The sequence below is a fragment of the Rhinatrema bivittatum genome, chromosome 10, assembly GCF_901001135.1.
Source record: "Rhinatrema bivittatum chromosome 10, aRhiBiv1.1, whole genome shotgun sequence".
Lineage (NCBI taxonomy): Eukaryota > Metazoa > Chordata > Amphibia > Gymnophiona > Rhinatrematidae > Rhinatrema > Rhinatrema bivittatum.
In genome coordinates, this window is record NC_042624.1 from 86,659,166 (window position 1) to 86,679,468 (window position 20,303).

A 20,303-nucleotide genomic window follows, 5' to 3' on the forward strand; every position below is an offset into this window, starting at 1 on the left:
AAAAAAATAGACCAAACTTCAATGTGATATTTGATTTACAGTGTTATACCTTGTGGGGTAGATTTTTAAAAAAAGCGCGTTCGCGTACTTTTGTTTGCTCACCAGGCGCAAACAAAAGTACGCTGGATTTTAGAAGATACGCGCGTATCTTCTAAAATCCTGGATCGGCGTGCGCAAGGCTGCCGATTTTGGGCAGCCGGCACGCGCCGAGCCACGCAGCCTGTCACCGTTCCCTCCGAGGCCGCTCCGAAATCGGAGCGGCCTCGGAGGGAACTCTCTTTTGCCCTTCCCTCACCTTCCCCTCCCTTCCTCTACCTAACCCACCCCCCCCTTACCTTTGTCCGTAGATTTACGCCTGCGGACTGCTGGCACGCTGTGCTCCGACCCGGGGGCTGGTCCGAAGGCCTGGACCACGCCCCCGGGCCGGCGCCACGCCCCCTTCAAAAAACCCCGGGACCTACGCGCGTCCCGGGGCTCTGCCCACGCCAGCAGCCTATGGAAAATAGGCGCGCCGGCGAGCAGGGCTTTTAAAATCCGCCCGTGTATTAAGAGGCAGAGTCTCACATTCTTTTGATTAGAAAAGGGCAAATTAATTGTGCTTAAACCTTGGTCTGTAGGCAGCCAGATGCACTTTCAGTGGCACATTAATGTGGCCCCGTCCTATCGATTATAGCTCATCAGCACCGACTGCATCAAAACTTCAGTTTTTCAGCATTTCAGTCCATAGGGATGATTACTGCCTCTCTTTTCCCATGTTTCTCACACCCTAGCTTCCTTCCCTTTTGAATTATTATTTTAAATCCTTGCTACGGGGGAGGGATGTTTTTCCTCTGACAATGATTCCTGGGCCTTGCTCTACGGGCATCAGTTATCTTTCCTCCTTCCCTGCTCTTACGCAGCCCCGTTACCCATCCAAGAACTAAGCCATGCTGCAGGGTCCCTTGTGGCTAAATAGCATGGGAGGCTTTTTAGAAACTCAGGAAGCTCTCTGACTCCACCCCAGCAGCAGCGTCTGCTATAAAAAGGAAAAGCTTTGAGAGCATGTGACATTCATCCAGAGTTTCAAAGTAACAATCTTTTTTTTAATAATTAAAGAAATAGTATAGTGTTGTACCCAAAGTAGTGAAGAGAATTGATTTTATTTGAGTGGTTGTGCAGAAATGCAACTTCAACCCAAATTAGTACAGAAGTCTTTACAACTTCCCCATGCTATATTAGTTTCTGACATGAAGAACCTTATAGGGGAGCCCCTTTTCCAAGAAATGATGAATGTCCTCTATGGGATTTTTTTTTAATCAACTTCCCAGCCCCACTCTAGTGGACAGCACATATATTGTGACCAATTTATGAAATGTATGGGGGCCACAAACCAATGCTCCTTAATCAAAATGACTGCCACTTCTGAATCCTGATAGAGGCCTAAGCTGGAAGTAACTAGAACCATGTACTAAACCTTTTCCCCATAGACACAAACCTGGGAAACCCCTTTACTAGAGGTGGTTCTCAAGCCAATCCTGGAGGACCCCCCTAGGCCTTCTCCAGATGAGATTTTTGTGCGTATTCTATAGAAATATCCTGAAAAGCCAGCAGCCAGTGGGTTGAGAAACACTGCTTTAGGTCATAGGGGATCATTTTCTAACCACCCGATACAGCCCAATCCAAGTTTATTTATAGTTTGCTCACATTGAGGCAAAGTCAATGGCCAGCAGCCTTTACACCAATTTTCAATGGAAAAGTATTGCGTGTACCTTCCCTTTGCAAATTATCCCAGCGAAATTCCACACACCCCTCTACACCTGCAAAGTTGTGCAGGTCCTTTTTCCAGCAAGAGTATGTGCATAAGGGCAAAGGCAACCCTGTCCCTACAGCCATCACCCTGTTGATAAAGTTACATGCAGAGAGGCCCTATGCACATACTTTTAACCCATAGATGGGGGTGTGACATTGTCTAAAACCCATTTCTGCATCTGTAGAAACAGCTTTGAAAGTTACCCTTAGTGTGAGCTTCGCAATCCCATCTGTAAAACTTATTGGGGCTGATCTTCATCTGGCAGATAACTGGATAAGTAGGACTTATCTGGATAGCTAACAGCTGCTGAATAATTGCTCAAGTTCAGCGGCAGCTAGCTAGTCAGATAAAAGGGGGGTGGGCAGTGAGCAGATCAGGACGGCACTACTTAGCCAGATAACTTAGCGATATTGAGACTTAGCCATCTAAAGTTATGCGGCTAAGTCTAGAGCTGTTCTTGAGAACATCTAAACTTAGCCAGCCAGGATTTGAGTATTGACCTCCTCCTAAAGATTGTTCAAATAATAAACCAAAACATTTTAGCAGTGAGAACAGGAGGAGCCATAATCTCTTGTTCTCAGCTAGAGCTTGCTGAAGAATAAACAAGTCTTCATTCTGTAAAAAAGCATAGCTGCTGTAGACGTAATGATAATTGTCAACATGCATGGCACTACACTCAATAGGATATATTTTGGTTTTAAAATTTCAGAGAGGATTTAAGAAGGCTTCAGTTAAAAATAAATAAAAAGGCCACACAAACATTTGGCTATCCAGATGAGGGTATACATTAGCATTTGTCATCACAGCCAAAGGAGGGAGCCGTATCGGTGTTGTAAGTGTTCAGAGCGGTTTCATGGGTGAGTGCCTTCGACAAGTCAAGCATTCGCCAGAAGCAAGGCATCTGCTGGGTCCACTAAAGAGCACTGAACCTTCTTCTGGGTCAGCTCAGCCCTTAAGACTCGTAAATCTGATGTAGCTTGTTTTCTCATCTGTAACAGAAACAAAGGCTATTTTCATGCACACCTTGACATTTAATCCCCGCTTTCCTCATGCAGAATGTAAAGTCTTATTATTGATTTATTTTCATCCTGTAGACTGTGGTTCATGGACCTTTTAGATTTTAACCATACATCCTGTTTCCATCACTTCTAAGAGCAGATTTTACAGCCATACTTCAGCAAGGTCCATGAGTCTACGGGGCCAGAAACCCCCCTCAAAGGTACAAATAACTGGAAAAAAATAGAGGTTGATTTTTGAGCCTGGTTGCTGCAGCTTGGATGTTGGGAAGACAGCTCAACAGCGACACCTGCTGCCCAGACTTGGGGAACGCATGCACTGGATTCGAGGAGAAGCCACAACGTACGCATCCAGGCCAAGGACCTCTGTCCTGGGGGAAACTCCAGACCCTTGTGAATGAAAGCTCGTAGGACTGAAGCCACAGTAGAGGCTGTTTTAAATTGAGCTGGATGCCAAAAGGGACAGGAGTTGTCATCAACCTCTTGCCCTCCTCAAAACATTGAAGTTATATGCTTTGTAATCTCAGGGTTGTGTGCACTCTCGCCAGCGTTAGTCTAGTGCCCCACAGAGCCCATGACAGCCTGTACGACATGAACCCCTGCTTGGTAGCTTGGAATACAGCCTGAAAATTACTAAGCAAGTAACTTTGTTTCTTAAAGTTATTTGTTTTTCTGTATTTCAGTTTGCTCAACTTCTGGTTGTGTAGGATGGAGCAAATATTCCAATATTACATAGCACTGTACCAGTTTGCACAGCAATAATTTTAGTGTGATGAATTTTGAAATACAGATTACAGTGAGTCTAGGGCTGATATTAAACACTTTTGACTGCTTCCTGTTTCTTTGGGAGAGTTTTCAGAATAAGAAGGGAGTGTGTACATAAAACAGGAAACAACACAGACCTGCAAACAGCTGACAAAATATTTTTGCATCTTCCTGTCAGCAGGATTAAAGTGAAGATTACCTTAAGTTCTTTTACTAATTTCATTTTAGCATTTTCCAGTTTTCGCTTCTGTTGATCAATTTCATACTGCTGTTTGATGATCTGGATAATCATGGAATTCTACAGCAAAAGCAGAAACGTTTGTCACTCAGTTACAGCTCTGTCCAGAAGCAAATAAACCACAGAGGGACTGAAACTGATCCTGTATGTACCCTGTGCATGGGGAGGGCAATTTTCAAATGCCCTTTACCCAGGTTCAAGACTCGTCTGAAAACTGCCCACCCTTAGCCCCGGTTAGAAGTATGCCCAGGGCTCAGATTTATATTTTTTTTTTATTTTTATTTATTTATTTATTTATTTATTTAATTAACGATTTTATATACCGACATTCATCAGTGATATCACATCGGTTCACAGCGTAACATAAAACTAGTGCTTGGAAAAGCGCTTTACATCGAACAAGTTTAACATTAAACAAATATAACATATTAACAAGAGAGTAATTGAAAGGAGGGGGAAATATAGAGGTGAACATAATATAAAAAAACATATTAACAATGTGTGTTATTTCCCATTGCTAAAACAGGAAAAGCTGTTGCAAGTGACCGTGGGTTCACAGACCGTGCGATCTGTGAACCCATGGCAAGTTTCAAAGTGAAAGTCCTCGGTGTACTCCTGTCTTTGAAAACTGCTGCAAAGACCCTGGGACCGTACAAGCAAGAGGAGGGAGAATCCAGGCTAAAACTCAACAAGAGGAGGAGGTTCATTGGGAGCAAACAATTGAGTGCTCCTTCGAGCCGGCCTACTATTTGGGAGGCAAAATGGATGCAGTGATCAGATCCCTCTACATGAGCTTTGTTTACTGCACCAGATTTAGCATTTTGCCTTTACTACCTTCTATTCCTTTTCAGCTTGACCTTGTCTTCGATATGGAGCTGTCACACGGAGAACGCGTCTCTAATTGGAAACATGAGAAAAGCTGATGTGCAGGTTGGCCAGACTAGAGGAGTCGGATGGTATGGCGCATAGTTAACATGGCACAGTGCGAGGGGGAAGGGGGGAGAATAGTGCTCCTTCATGGGAAGATGTACACAACGTTCCAGACTTCACAAGACTGAAGTTGTAACCGAGGCTGCTTTCTCTAATGCCTCTGCTCATAAGGTTTATCTCGGAGATGAAAAGGAACCCAACTTGCAAGTTGCTGATACTATCTGTGGCACTCAGAAAGAGGTTATGGAGATCCTCATATGTTGGGCCTATAGTTTCAGAAGCAGTGGTGATAGATGAGATCTGAACTGTAGCATTAAATTTAAAAAAATCATCTTTTGCTGCCCCTGCTCAAGATTTAAAAAGCTGATTAATAAATGACTCAGTTCAGTTGAAGACAAGCTAAAAGCTAATTTAGATTTGATAGCTAAGAAAAAAAAAAAACTGAAACAAGCTGTAATTATGGATTCACCCCCTATGCTGGTGTCAGAAGTACACTGTGGGTGGACCGGTAGCTCAACAGGTAAGTGCTGTGTGTAAGGTCCCCAGTTCAGGTCTTTTGCTTCCCGGGTCAGCCAGGGTTGGGAATGCTATGTTCGCAGCATTCACAAACTCCCAGGTAGGGGAGGGCTTCCTGGTCATTGCTTAAGGGTGACACCTAGTGGCCGGATTCAGGGCCCATGACTGTACAGGTCTAGAAGGAGCCCTGGTGCATGGCCCCTGGCCCAAGGCTGCCGCTGTAATGACTGGACTGATTGTAAGAGGAAACTGGATCCCAGCCCTGGTTCCAAGTGAGCTGGAAGTACAAAGGAGCAGGAAGATAAAAAAAATGATTAAAACTAACCCACTCACCATATCTGGGAACATTTGATTTCCAGGTGCCCTGAGATAGTAGTGGATTAGCTGATAGGTTGGTGAGTGGGGGTTGTTGAACACAAACTTTATCCTCTCTCTCTCATATACACACACAGGCTCTCCCATATATGCAGACTCTACCAGACACACACACACACATATACATATGCTCTCTCGCTCTCATACTCTCTCTCTCTCCCTTACATACATACACCCTCATTCACTCAGACAGGCCCCCTCTCACATGCACATACACACACACACATAGGTTCACTGTCTCAGTCACATATACACCCTCATACAGGCTCCCTCTCTCTCACTAACACCATTACTCTCTCGTGCACACACAATCCTCTCACACACAGCCTCATATAAACTCCCTCGCTCTCTCACTCATATACACATTCCCTCTTAGAGGTTCCCTCTCTCCCACACACCCACCCCTTCCCTCTGTCTCTCTCATACACCCCCTCATACGGACACTCTGTTTCTTGCATACACTCCCCCCTTCACTCAGGCTCCCTCTCTCTCTGGCACACACACTTACACAGGCTCCACACATACATGCACTCTCACTCTATTTCACACACATATACAAACAGAGGTGGCCTCACATACACACATACACCCTTCCACTCTTTCTGGCTCACAGGTTCTTTTGGTCTCTCCTTCCTTCTGCAGGCATATGGGTTCTGCCCCCAGCTCTCCCTGGCCTCTCTCTTCTGTCTTCGGCCATTCCCAGGCCCTTCTCTCTCTCTTCTGCTGTGGACGGGTTGGGCTCCACCGTGGCCTTGCTGGCACATTTCTTGAACTGTGAGTGGGCTGGGCTCCACTCACAGCCTGCTGAATCTCTTCTCTTTTCAGCCTGCTTCTCTGCTCAAAAATAGCTCTAAGACAAACTTTAAAAAAACTCAACCATTTACTGCCTAGTCTCAACTCTACCATTCCTAGGCAACATCATCAAAAAAGCTTTGCCAGTACAGCTGTTTGAGGTACTTTGGATTACAGACACCCTAGATTCATTCCAGTGTGGATTCAGACCGTACCACATTACAGAAGCTGTACTGATAAACCTAACCAATGAATTACAATTCTGCTTGGCTCGTGGACAAACTGCTCTACGATTACTCCTTGACTGCTCAGCAACATTCAACACTGTTGACCATGAAATCCCAACTACTCACTTAAAAGAGCTAGGACTAGCAGGACCCGCGCAAGGCTGGTACAAATCACGTCTCCATAACTGCTCCCAGACTTTCTCACTTGGATCTGCACTATTGCACCACCTCGCCTCACCCCATCTGCTATGGAGTACCACAGGCATCTATATTATCACCAACTCTGCTCAACCTTTGCATGGCCTCCCTAGGTGAACTCTTCAGAAACTATCAAAGCACCTACGTTTGTGAGATAATCAGCTGTTGGTCTCTCTCAGCCAGACCCTGATAAAAACAATGACCAATCTGAACGAGTGATTAGGAAAAATCTCCGAATGGCCACAGCAACAGAGGCTAAACCCACAAAAGACAGAAATACTGTACATTGATAATAAAAAAATAAAAGGCTTTAGATGATTAAAGGTGGCCCTTGAAGGCATAGCGCTCACTATACCTGCCGGGTTGGAGCCTGGGATTCATGCTGGACTGTAAGCTCACTGCTAAAGCTCTATCTATTTATTTATTTATTTGTTGAGTTTTATATACTGTCATTCGGTGAAGCCATCACAACGGTTTACAAGATTCAAAAGGTATTTTCTTAACAATTGTGAATTAAGGTATAACAGGATACATATTATAAATGAAAAGTTAATCTTTTTTATAGTCCAGAAAAAAATCATGTTTGAGTGACTGATGGATGTTTGGATGTTGTGATGTTTGATTGTCAATGTAGACTTTGTAAAACAGCCATGTTTTTATATCTTTTTTGAAAGTTTTGAGGTTAGGTTGGGTTCTCAAATCTTTTAGGAGGGAGTTCCATATTTTAGGGCAGGCGATGGAAAATGCTCTCTCTCTGGCTGTTGCCAAGTGAGCATCTCTGATGGGGGGGACGGGGGGGGGGGACTGTTAAGTGGCTTGTGTTGTTTGAGCGTAAGTTTCTTTGGAGATTCTGGGGGGTTATGTTTAAACCAATTTGACCTTGATGTTCATTGTTTAGTAATTTGTGTATGATGGTCATGTCCTTACATTGGCCAAATCTGCTCTATCACCAAATACAACACCACTGTCACTTCTTCAAGGGCCCACCTTTGCCACAGTCATCCAGGCCTGCATAATCTCCCTCCTGGATTACTGTAATTCACTATATACAGGGATTCCCAACAAACAAAACTGATGTCTGCAGCTAATACAGAATGCAGCGGCTTGAATAATGCTGAATTCAGAAGAACTGCACAGGCTCCCATCACTCTTACCAGGCCAAGTTTAAAGCCTTCAAAGGCTTAGGCACCACCACTCTACCTCAGCACCTTTCCACCCCTTCTCTGCTCACTATCACAAGCCCGTCTAGTTTTGCCAGGCCCCAATAAAGCATCAGAAAGATAACCTCAGGATCCGATCCAACTCTATGGGCCTTTCTTCCACCAAATATCAGACTAGTTCCAGATTTCTTGGTTTTACGAGGCTCTCTGAAGTAGCTTTTGGCCCATAGTCATGATATGAGCTCCCTAATCATGAGTTTGCTCACAAATCACCTCTATGGGGAACTGCTTCAGAGCTTTCTTATTTATGGAGACCGTCCTACGCACTGCACACACTCACCACACTGTGATTATTCTCCTGCAACATATTTGCAAAAACTGTATCTCTCCTTCACTGTGAATTATTATTATTACTCTAATTTACATGATACATTCCTGATCCTAAACTGCGATGCTTTCCTTATGTTTATTTTATTTATTTATTTATTTAAGTTTTTTATATACCAACATTCAAGACGGTGGTCCCATCATGCTGGTTCACAAGAAACAGGGGTGAAATTATAATAAACTTTACCATTTAAACAATAGTGCAGAAAAGCAGTTACATATAACAAGGAAAACAATAACTTGGAATGAGAGAGGAAATGATGTGCAATTATTGATGATTTTTATGCCATTCTATTTATTTCAGACGTTAGAATCGTTAGCACTGACGTGCTGTGACACGATGCCTTTTTATTTTAGTTTATACATTAGTTTTTATTTTATAAATATTTTTATTATATATACATTTTTAGTTTATATTTTAGTTTATATATTTGCAACCCTGACCTGCTGGAAAAGTGTGAAATAAACGATGAGGATGAATGTTTTTATTTTTATTTATTTAAAACGATTTATAGTCCGCCCTTTGCAAGTAAACTAGCTCAGTGCGGAGTACAAACGCACATAGATGATGATAAAGTAAATAATCTCTGAGGATCGAAACATAGAAATGACGGCAGAAAAGGACCAAATGATCCACCCAGTCTGCCCAGCAAGCTTATTCCAGTATCTGCTGGTTACCCTCCTGCTTAGTTTACCAGACCGTACAAGTCAGGGCCCTCGGATGCTGTTTGAATCCAATTTCCCTTAACCCTTGCCGTGGAAGAAGAGAAATGATGGAGCTGCATCAAAGTATCAGGCTTAGTGATTAAGGATAGTAAGCGCAGCATCAGCAAGTTATCCTCATTTTTATTTGTTCCCCTAACTGAAAAAGTTAGCCCTCGATGGTTGCTGTCTGAAATCAATTCCCCTTTTCTCACTGCCATTGAAACAATTTAAACTTATTTGTTAAGGGTAGCAACAGCCACACCAGCAAGTTACCCCCTGTTACCCCCATGCACTCTTTTCTTTATTTCCATCCTCTAGCCTTTAGGGATTTTTAAAGCCATTTAGGCACCTAAAACCAGGTTTTATCAGTGAATTTTCAAAGCGTTATGGGGGAGCTGTGTGCATAAAAACAGCATAGTTGCACATATGTGATATTTTATATATCTCGCAAGTATGTGTGTACTTACAGTATCTCATACATTTTAAGAGGTTAAAAAGGGGGTGGGGTTCATACGTGCGTGCACGAGTTATTCTGTAAGAGATTTATGCGCATACGTAATCTGAACACTTTTGCACCTGCTAATCAAATCGTACAATTTAAACTGCACTTGTCTTTTGCCTGTGGGGGTGAAGGATGAAGAGCTAGAAGGTGTAGGTGAACTGGTGACGGTCTGAGCAAACTCTGATTCCAAGTACATGTGCAAGTATTTTCAGAACAGTGTACAGACGTATTTTAATACTTTAGAAGATGTGCTGTTCCCATCACTGTGTATAACTTTGTGCAAGCGAATCTGTGCACGTACCAGGCCCACTAGCTGAGAATTTTCAAAGCAAAATTCCGCGCATAAGTTCACTTTGAAAATTCGGGGTAAAGTCTGCACACAAAGGGGTAGATTTTTAAAAACTGTGCGTTCGCGTACTTTTGTTGGCGCACCAGTCGCAAACAAAAGTAAGCTGGATTTTAGTAGATACGCGCGTAGCCGCGCGTATCTGCTAAAATCCAGGATCAGCGTGCGCAAGGCTGCCGATTTTGGGCAGCCGGCGCACGCCGAGCTGCGCAGCCTGCCTCCGTTCCCTCCAAGGCCGCTCCGAAATCGGAGCGGCCTCGGAGGGAAAGCTCTTTCGCCCTCCCCTCACCTTCCCCTCCCTTCCTCTACCTAACCCACCCCCCTGGCCCTATCTAAACCTCCCCCCCTACCTTTATCCATGGATTTACGCCTCCCGGAGGGAGACGTAAATCCACGCGTGCCAGCGGGCCGCTGGCGCGCTGAGACGCGACCCGGGGGCGGTTCCGGAGGGCGCGGCCATGCCCCCGGACCGCCCCAGGCCGAAACCCCGCCCCCAAAACGCCGCGTCACGCCCCCAAAACGCCGCGTTGATCGGCCCTGCCCCGACACGCCCCCGACAAAAAACCCCGGGACTTACGCGAGTCCCGGGGCTCTGCGCGTGCCGGCAGGCCTATGGAAAATAGGCGCACCGGCGAGCAAGGCTCTGCTCGCGTAAATCCGGGCGGATTTACGCGAGCAGAGCTTTTAAAATCCACCCTAAAAGGTATGTGGAGGCTTTACTGACAGCACACAGTTAAAAAATTGCCCTCCTAGAGTCTAAGAAAGAAGTTTCTACAGCATTCATTAAAGAAAATTCATTTTTCCAGACAAAATGACACTTACAAATAAATTAGGACCTAATCTTCTTTGGATTTGTGGGTTAGTAGAAAATGAAGAAGAGGATTTGATCAGTGTTACTAAGAGATCATGACACCATTATTAGCTCCTATCCTGGAAATTCAATTTGAGGATCCATTACATGTGGATAAAATATACAGAATTAGTAATCCATGATCTAAATACTATTTGGATAGAAAACATCTTGATCTGCTGTGTAAATAACATGGACCAGCCATTGTGCCAGGACAGAGATAACAGGAAGGTTATAGCTACTCTCCTGAGACAGATGTAGAGAGGGGGTGTGGCCAGCTGTTGGCAGCTTTGAACTGTGATTCAGGACAAAACAAAGGAAACTTCTGTCCCTGGCTCTCGGGATGAACACGAGCAAGTCATTACTCTCTCTCCTTGGGCTTCAGCTTAGACAGCGGTACTACGTAAGAACAATGTCAAGAATATTATCCCTTCTTCATTCTCAGAACTTTCACACAGTATAAGCTACCAAAGATTTGCTGCCAGGTCATCCACCTAAGATCTGGCTGCATGGATTTGGTTTATGTAAAATTTATTCTATGCTACTTCCCCGATCTATATGAATACTCGAAGCAGTGAATAATTATTACCCTGGTAATTAAAAACAATACACATATTGGCAGCACATGATCACCAGGCAGTCATGACAATAACTAATTATATAGCTTGCACCAGCGGTTTCCTGCCAACCAACTGCTCAAATAGCTAAGATGACGGATGCCTTTGAACTACTGTAAAAGCAATTTGGATCCTGTTTGGATGAATGCATTAAATGAATGCAAACTATTATTTATGGTTTTGATGTTCACATTGGCCTCTCCTTTCTCCTTCATCCCATATATAAATCGGCTGTTAAAGGAATAGTGTGCATCACCCAGGGGATAATTTATCAAGCCACAACAGTTTACTGCAGGAGGGGCATCCCCGCAATATATCGCCCCTTCCTGACAAATTATCGTGGCTCTACTGCAGCATGATTTTTTTTTTATTGCCCACAAAAAAAAAAATCACACTACAGTACCATCCCTTCCCGTATGATGGCAGCCCTCCTTGACCAGGGTTGTCATTATTTAAAGGGCCCGAAAAATGGCCCTTCTCCAAAAGCATTAAAAAAATCACCTTGGGGTCAACCCCCCCCCCCCCTACTGGAGCAGCACTGCCCCATCCCCCCAAAAAAATACATATGGTACATGTGAGGCAATGGCCCTTTCCCTCATTCTCCCCTGCTTCTAAGCCAAAACATCCCATAGCCAAGGGACTGCCTCCTCATCCCACTCCCCTTCCAAGTAATTACAATTTTCTGGTGTCTAATGTCCTCCCCCCATCTCCCACTCCCTAACCCCAAAAAAAGAGTTTCCTGATGATCTGGATAGGGATAGATGGATCCCGCCAACCCCCTAATTTCCCCCCCCTCCCCCCGGTACCTTGAAAAAGGCTCTTCAATAGCTAGCTGGAGGCCTAGAGCACCCTCTAGCCCTGGGTGATGCCATTTTGAAAAATGGCACCAACCTGACCTTGCCCCTATCATGTGACAGGGGCAAGCTGCAGGGATCGAACCTAGATCAAGTGGCTGGCGGAGGACCATCAGCATTTGCTATCTGGATATTATAATAGGCAATTTTTGCCTTATTGAGGAAATAAAAATTGTTTTTTTATGAACCTTAGAAACTTTCAGACAAGAATAATTGTGCACCATACCTTCTTCTTTTGTAGTAATAAAAAGTTAAAACCATAATTCCAAGTGAATCTATAACCCGCTGATGGTATTCTGTATTGTATACAGAATGAGCCAATGTTTCTGCATAGAAAACAGTTGGATAAGTCAGAAAAGGAAGGAAATAGAAAATGTATTTATAGAACAGGCAGTATAATGTACAGTTAGTATCTTGGTTTTTCCGTTTTGGTATCTTTGTTCTTTTTTTTGGTTTGTTTGTTTTCGATTGATGAACTAGTCTCCTTTTTCAATACTGGAGTCCCATTCTCTGTTGGCGGTCAAAAGAAAAGTTGGTTCATGTATTTGATGTTTCCCTCTCTTTTTTCTTTTATTGTGTAAGCTTCCTTCATTTTCTGTATCACTTATAAATATACATTTTTAAAACTGAACTGTCCGGCTTTATTTAAGTGTCAATAACAAGCATTGCACCATCTCTTGGAGTCAAAGGACAACTTTTTGGACCAAATCATATCATGCCAGAAGAACCACATTCACTGGGACTCACTCCAAAAAATCTTGTTTAACACAGCATATCCCCATCAGCTAATGCATTAAATGCAGCACACTCCAGCCCGGACACAGACAAGGACCTTCAAATGAACATCATGGACAAGTTGCTTCATCAGAGGGGCTGAAGTGACCCGTACGAGAAGCAAGCTTGGGACTTCGGGATAAGTTCAGTTTTAGCTGTGTTAGCTGACCATGATATACAATGAGGGGAACTGATTTTCAGAGCAGGTCCTGGGTCTTCTTGTAGGCTCAGCTTGGGCTCACACCACTACTTCTCGCCAAGTAGTAAGAGCACACAGGATCACACAATAGCCCACAGTGTATAAACTGCAATGCTGTAAAAGCTGAGAATGAGAAAAACAAAAAGAGAGTACCTTGGAATCAGCAGCAAGAGCTGGAGCCCGGGATCGCTTCCTGACATCCCTGGCCTCCAGCTGATTCAGCAATTTATGGTAGTGAATTTCCAGCTCCTGCCGCAGCTTGTTCACTGTTTCCTCCAGTGGTGCCGTGATCTTCTTTGTGTCAAAGTATTTCTTCTTCCAGGCATCGCGTGCTAAAAAGAAAGCAGTAAAACATCCTTTTGATTTACCTTCAGATCAGATTTTCAGAAGTCCCTGCTTGTTGATGAGTTGACTCTAGCCTTACAGTCTGGCAGCAGGGTCGTGTGCTGCCATGTAAGAGACATGGGTTATCCAGTGGCTCGATATCACTTGGACAGGCTACTACACCATTCCTGGTTATCTCGCCCCCACCCTCCCACTGCATCATAGGCTTGTGGTCTTACAAAAACAAGAAGTTCAACGTCACAGGTGTAATGGGATAAAAGCAGGATCAGAGGGCATGAAGTTGGTGAGGAATCTTGGGTAGAAATTACATCAGGGTTTCTGCTCACCACATGATAAATCTCAGTAGAAGTCATAGAACTTAATTTCTATCCCTATTATCAATAGCAAAAACTAGACTGTTTGTGCCAGGATGCATTAGGAGAATATTAAAATGAAGACTGATAAAGCTTCTTCACTGTGGAAAGGAGCGGCAGGTTGTGCTTCCCCTTTTCTCTCTCTCTGGTTCTTCTACAAACAGAAGTCACCATAAGTTGCTTTCACTCTCACACGTGCTAGGATCAGTGGCACTCTTGTCATAACAGCATCATAGCTTCTGCTTTCTGTAAGCTACACAACTGTACAACTGCAATGTCCCAACATTGAGGTTATGTATCTCCAGCAGAACCCAATGCTGTTCTTGTAATGCCATAAGGAAGGGAGTGAGGGAGAAGAGGAGAAAGAAGGAGAGATTCTGTAGATGAGAGGGGAGATGAGACAGAGAGACTGCAGGGGAGGGGTAGAGGAGGAAAGACATCTTGCAGGGAAGGTGATAGAAGGAGGAGGAGCGGCAGACTGTAAGGAAGGATAAAAGGGGAGAGGAGGAGGAGACTATATTTATTGATTTAAGCTTTTATATACTGTCATTCTTAATAAAGATCACAACCATTCACAAGAGACATTCATAGATCATGGCTATTCGATAGTTTGAGGAGACATTCATAATATGGGTCTATACATTCATGGGGGTCAGGTCAATACATTCATAATTCAGGTCAATATTTAAAAGAAGTATGGTACATGACATGGGTCTGTACATTCATAACTCGGTCAATACTTGGGAGAGGTATAGGGGAGGTAAATTTGATTTTGCATTTCACTTACTTTTACTAATCATTTTTCCGATAGACACAGAATGGGAGAAAAGCCTTAGTAAATCAGGCCCTTAGACCTAGATTTATCATTATAATTATAAAATCATTATATAATTGTAGCGAAATGATTGCCCACGAAAAAAAAAAGGGGCAGCGGGCAATAGTGAGCAGGCAGCCAAATCATGGTGGTACGTTTTCACCCGCTGCGGTTGTGAGAGCGCTGCACACTATTGCCCCCATAGCGCCAATGAAATAGGTGTAGGTATTTCTGGTGCAACTGATGGCGATAATGTGCCCACCCCGCAGTGCTACTGGCCCCTCATTTAATTAAACCCTGCCCAAACTCCCCCCCTTTCCCTCATTTACTTGTTAACATCACTCTCATACACGTGATAACAGCCCATCGCGATTTGAAAAATGACTCCCTTAAGTTTGCTGTTTTATTGTAACAGTAATTATAAAATTGTAAGTTTCCTTGTTTTTTATATTAATCTGGCAGGAGAGCAGGAGGTATTTAATGAGAGATTAAAGGAAAGGTTGTAGGATGTGGTGGACAGTTGTGAATTGTTGATGAAGAAATGGAATCAAGGAGTTGTAGTCTTGTTGGAGCAAGTGGCTCCTTTATGGTTGAAGAAGTTGAGGAAGGACAATGAGGGAGGCTGATTTTCAGAGTCGTTATGCACTTTAAAAAAGAAGGTTCGTGCCTTAGAACAGAGATGGGTTAAGAGACAAGATGTTAATGTTAAGACATTGTGGTGTGTTACAGCTATTCCTTATTATAAGGAACTAGTAAAGGTTATAAAGTATTATGTGAGTGTTACTAAGAAAGCATAAAATGGGCCCGTGAGATATTTGTGATTGTGAGGAAGTTATTATGAGCAGAATGTGGTAAAAAGCAATGTTATTTTGGTTGTGCCTGATTGTGAATTACTGACTTGTTCTATTGTCTCTAAAGTGAGGAATCTACGGAACAAGATGGAGATGAATTTGGCGTCCGCTGGTCTGGCTAGAAAAAAATTGAAGAGTAATGACAGTTTGGATACTGATGGTAATGTTGGTATATGAGAGTTTAGAGCTTTATATTATATGGAATTCAAGAAATTGTTGGCCATGGTAAGGTCAACTTTTTGAGGGTTGGATCCTTTCCCAGTCAAGTTGATGAAGGATTTGTCAGAAGAGGGTTTGCTATTTCTGCTACATATTATTAATGCGTCCTTTGATGAGGGAAGAATGCCGCTGCTGTTGTGTTCATCTATTATCCTATTTTGAAAAAGCCTTTTCTAGACATGTTAGATTGTTTGAGATATACACTAGTTTTGAACATCTCTTTTGTGGTAAAGCTTATGGAAAAAGCAGTCACTTTGCAATTAATGTTTTTTTGGAAGTAACTGGTGGGTTGTATTCTTTTCAGTAGGGATTCCGGGCATATCATAGCATGGAGATGATATTAGTTTCTCTTTGTGATGATATGTTAAGGGTGGACGGATAATGGTCAGGAGGTGATTTTGCTTTAGATCTGTCTGCTGCTTTTGATGTGGTGGATCATCAGATATTTTTGGACTGCTGTAAGCAGTTGGGCATTGCAGAGAAGGCTTGGCAGTGGATCAATTCATTTTTATCAAATAGGTCCTCAAGGCTTTATGTTAATAAGAAGTTTTCATCTGCCATTGTGTTTGACTGTGAGGTCTCAGGGTTCAACACTGCCCTCCTTATTGTTTAATATCTTTATGCATCCTTTTGAAAGAGAACTGGATGAGCTAGGACTGAAGAGTTAATTGTATATGGGCAAAGTGCAAATTGCAGTGCTTTGGGGGGAGGATAGGTTAAAGTCTGTTTTGGATTTAAATTTACACACAGTCCAGAAATCTGCAAAAGTTAAATTAACTTTTGCTGATTTCTGGACTGTGTTTATTTACCTTGCATCTCCCCTTTATGTGTGGATAATTTTTTGGAGAGCTGTTTTTTCTCCTGTGTACTTTTTGGATTGGATTTACATTTAGCAATGATGAAGATCTTGGATTGGTTTACAGAAAAGAAGCTAATTCTGAATATTAAAAAGACAGAATTATTAAAGGTGGAGGGGATGATGTTTGATTCATTGGTGAGGGTGGGTTTGGAAATAGTAGAAGAAGTGGAATCTGTGAGAGATTTAGGGGTATACTTAGAGGATTTTCTTTAGATTGCCATGTCTCAGGTTATTCGCACGGCATTCTGGAAATTTAAATTGGTAAAGCAGTTACACCCATATTTGAATGATCAGGCCTTTAAGACCGTTATGACTCATCTGCACTACTGTAATAGTCTACATGTGGGCCTCCCTGAGATACTCAGCCATAGACTGCAGGTAGTCCAGATGGTTCAAGGAGAGTCTAAATCTATGATATTTGGGAAATTACAATGGCTACCGGTGAGGGCACAAATTGAATTTAAGATCCTATGAAATAGTATGTCAGTAAATTTAAGATTAGAATCCGATACCAAGTGTTTTAAAAAAGACCTAAAAACTTGGTTATTTGGAATTGCATTCCAGCCTCCACATACAGGATAATAGCTAAAAATTGATGGAACCCAGCTCTTGAACCTTTTTGATTAATTTAATATGTTTTTGTTGTAGATTCATACATTGTTTTAATTATGATTTACCCATGGTATGTAATTCTTTTTAACCTTATTGTAAACCGCCAAGTTTGTACACCAGATTGACGGTATATAAATAAATATATTATTATAGTTAACTTTTTTTGCTGTGAGGGTATTGGGTCCTAATTATTTAAAGGATAAGTTGAGTTGGTATGTGCCGAGATGAGATGAGATCAGGTCAGGGTCAGCTGTTGGTGGTTACATTGCTCTGGATTATTGGTAAAAGTAGGCCAAGAGCAAGGGCATTCTCGGTCATCGCCCCCATGCTTTGGAATTCATTACCATTGAAAGTCAGGGCTGAGAGGAATTATGTAGGTTTCTGTAAGAAAGTTAAAACATGGTTATTTACTAGAATTGAGTAGGTTGTTGGGCAAGGGGTAATTGGTCCTGAAGGGGAATATGTGTAGGTGGAAAGGATGATGCAGCTTTATTTTGGTTTTATTTTGTTTTACTTTCTTAGTTTTATGTGAATTGAATTTTTATGATTTGTTTTGTCTGTTTTTATTATGCATGTTGATAATTGTAAATCATGTTGGGCAATCCTATGGGGCTGGGAACATGATTAATATGAATTTTTAAATAAAATAAATAAAGTCATCCTTGTTCAAGAGATGATCACAGCCGTGGCCACAAATGCTGATCTGAACAAGCTTCTGCGAATCACTTTAAATGTATTTATTTCTATAGGATTCTAAACCAGAGCGTTGCATAACAAGATAGTTAATATGGTAAATGCATGCATGCATCCCTCAAAATCGTCCCCAAGGCATCATGAGATAAAGTGACATCTCCAAAATCACAGTGAGCTTCACTGGGAGAAAATACGAATTTGAAAGCAGATCTGCAGGGTCCTAGTAAATTACTCTAAACACCAGACCATGCACTCTTCCATCCACTTCTTATGCTCCATGCAGGCCCATCCTAAAATGCCTTTTGTTTAAGGTGTGTCACAGTGTACCTTTTTCACTCAACGCACAATAAAGCTCTGGAATTTGCTGCCAGAGGATGTGGTTAGTGCAGTTAGTGTAGCTGTGTTTAAAAAAGGTTTGGATAAGTTCTTGGAGGAGAAGCCATTAACTGCTATCAATTAAGTTTACTTAGGGAATAGCCACTGCTATTAATTGCATCAGTAGCATTGGATCTCCTTAGTGTTTGGGTAATTGCCAGGTTCTTGTGGCCTGGTTTTGGCCTCTGTTGGAAACAGGATGCTGGGCTTGATGGACCCTTGGTCTGACCCAGCATGGCAATTTCTTATGTTCTTATGTTCTTATCTATGCGTTATCCCCTCGGGTTGAGTGGTGCATGCAGCGTAGGGCAGAACATGTGCCAGGCTGTACGTATCTGCATGTCCTGGCTGCATTATGAGACAAGAGACAGAAGAAGAGAAAGCAGAGGGGGCCTTCTTTTCATTCCTCTCTCAGGTAGTTAACCAAAAACAAAGTTTCATGAAGGAACTTGCAACATTTTTAGGGCTGGGCTAACTAATTCAAGTTTGACAAAATAAGTGGATTTTCCTGAGATTCATCAGATTTTTTTCCTCCCCCAGATCTCAGGAGACATCAGAAAAAGCCGTAATCTGATAGAATATCCAAAGCGAATCTGAGGAAGTCCATGGACCTGTGGGAATCTGAAGCGGATCTCTGAGTGGATCCGCTGGCAGGTCTCATCGTCCATTTGGTCTCTAGCTCTGATAAAGAACATAAGAACATAAGAAATTGCCATGCTAGGTCAGACCAAGGGTCCATCAAGCCCAGCATCCTGTTTCCAACAGAGGCCAAACCAGGCCACAAGAACTTGGCAATTAACAGGTTCATGACAAACCTGGGGATTTTCTGTAGGTTTAGGAGCCTATTTTAAAGACGCCCGCATCTAACTGCTGTACAGGAGGGAACGGAGACCGGCAAGGACGTTTTTTTCCATTGGAATGGATGGAAGGAGGGAGGGGAGGGTTCTACTGCCTCGCAGGGGCCTTTTGTAATATTTTAAAGGGTGGAGGGAGGGATGAAGGAAGTACTGCAGGCCCCAGGGGCAATGTTACAGGTTTAAAGAGCACAAGGAAGGGAGGAAGCAAGTTTAAGAATTTAAAAATCTGAGTGAGGAGGAAAGAGGTCCTGCAGGCCTGTGGGCAATATCTTTAATGAGTAGGAGAGAGAGGGTGGCTGGACAAATGTAGGCGCGCCATTCAACCACCTAAATATGGCCGGGCAGGCTGAATGGCTAGTGTTAAAAATTGGAAGTAAACGCCCAGCTTTCTCCCCCTTCCTCTAAGCCCGCCCCCTTAGGCCTGCACAGCATGTGATCGGCTCAGTTCAGCTAGTGAAAGTTGCAGGACTAAATTCAGCCAGTTCTCGGATACCTTAAGTCCTTACTGTTAGCCGGCTGGATCCCTCTGAATACCTGTCATCTCCGTGTGCAAGCAGGGCACAAACACATGACCAAGAGGTGCTCTGTCTCAGTTAAGCAGAAAAGCTCCCCCGGGGCCTGAACTGTTTTAAAGCGGATTTATGTTCGCTTCTCAGATCTTCTTAGGTTTCTGATTTCTCTTGCACCTCCCTCATGTGGAGATCAGTTATTGCACGATACCTATTTCTCCACAATAAAGTTGGAATCTTAAGAGAGCAATAAACGGTCAATAAAATGTCTCCTCGCCTGCCTAATATTCACCTCAGTTTGATTACGGGTTTTCGTGGCTGGTTTAGGGGTTTATAAATCTCTGACGCGCACAGTTACCTTGCTGTTTCTTCAGTTTGTTTTCTTCAAGCAAACCTTTGGCTTTTTTGCCCAGCTCCTCTCTAGTTCTTTCAAGCTGTTTTCTCTCCTCCTTCATTTGCTCCAGCTGCTCGATGAGTTTACCTTCTAGGGGACGAAAAGGAAAGCACAGGACGTAGGATCTGCCAGAACGAAAGGAATCTGCTTTGCGGGTCACGCACGCAGACGCGTCCCCGGAT

General features: G+C 43.0%; 1 protein-coding gene across 1 annotated transcript in view; it reads right to left on the reverse strand.

Moving 5' to 3' along the window:
- Positions 1–419: 419 nt before the first annotated feature.
- SPATA1 (spermatogenesis associated 1) overlaps positions 420–20,303 on the reverse strand; it is a 44,996-nt gene continuing 25,112 nt past the window's right edge. Inside the window, exons 9-12 of the mRNA XM_029618026.1 lie at positions 20,086–20,211; positions 13,394–13,572; positions 3,770–3,868; positions 420–2,778 (exon numbers count right to left, since the gene is read on the reverse strand). Of these exons, the coding sequence (XP_029473886.1) occupies positions 2,665–2,778; positions 3,770–3,868; positions 13,394–13,572; positions 20,086–20,211 (518 nt within the window). The 3' untranslated portion in view covers positions 420–2,664. The remainder of the gene's footprint in view (positions 2,779–3,769; positions 3,869–13,393; positions 13,573–20,085; positions 20,212–20,303) is intronic.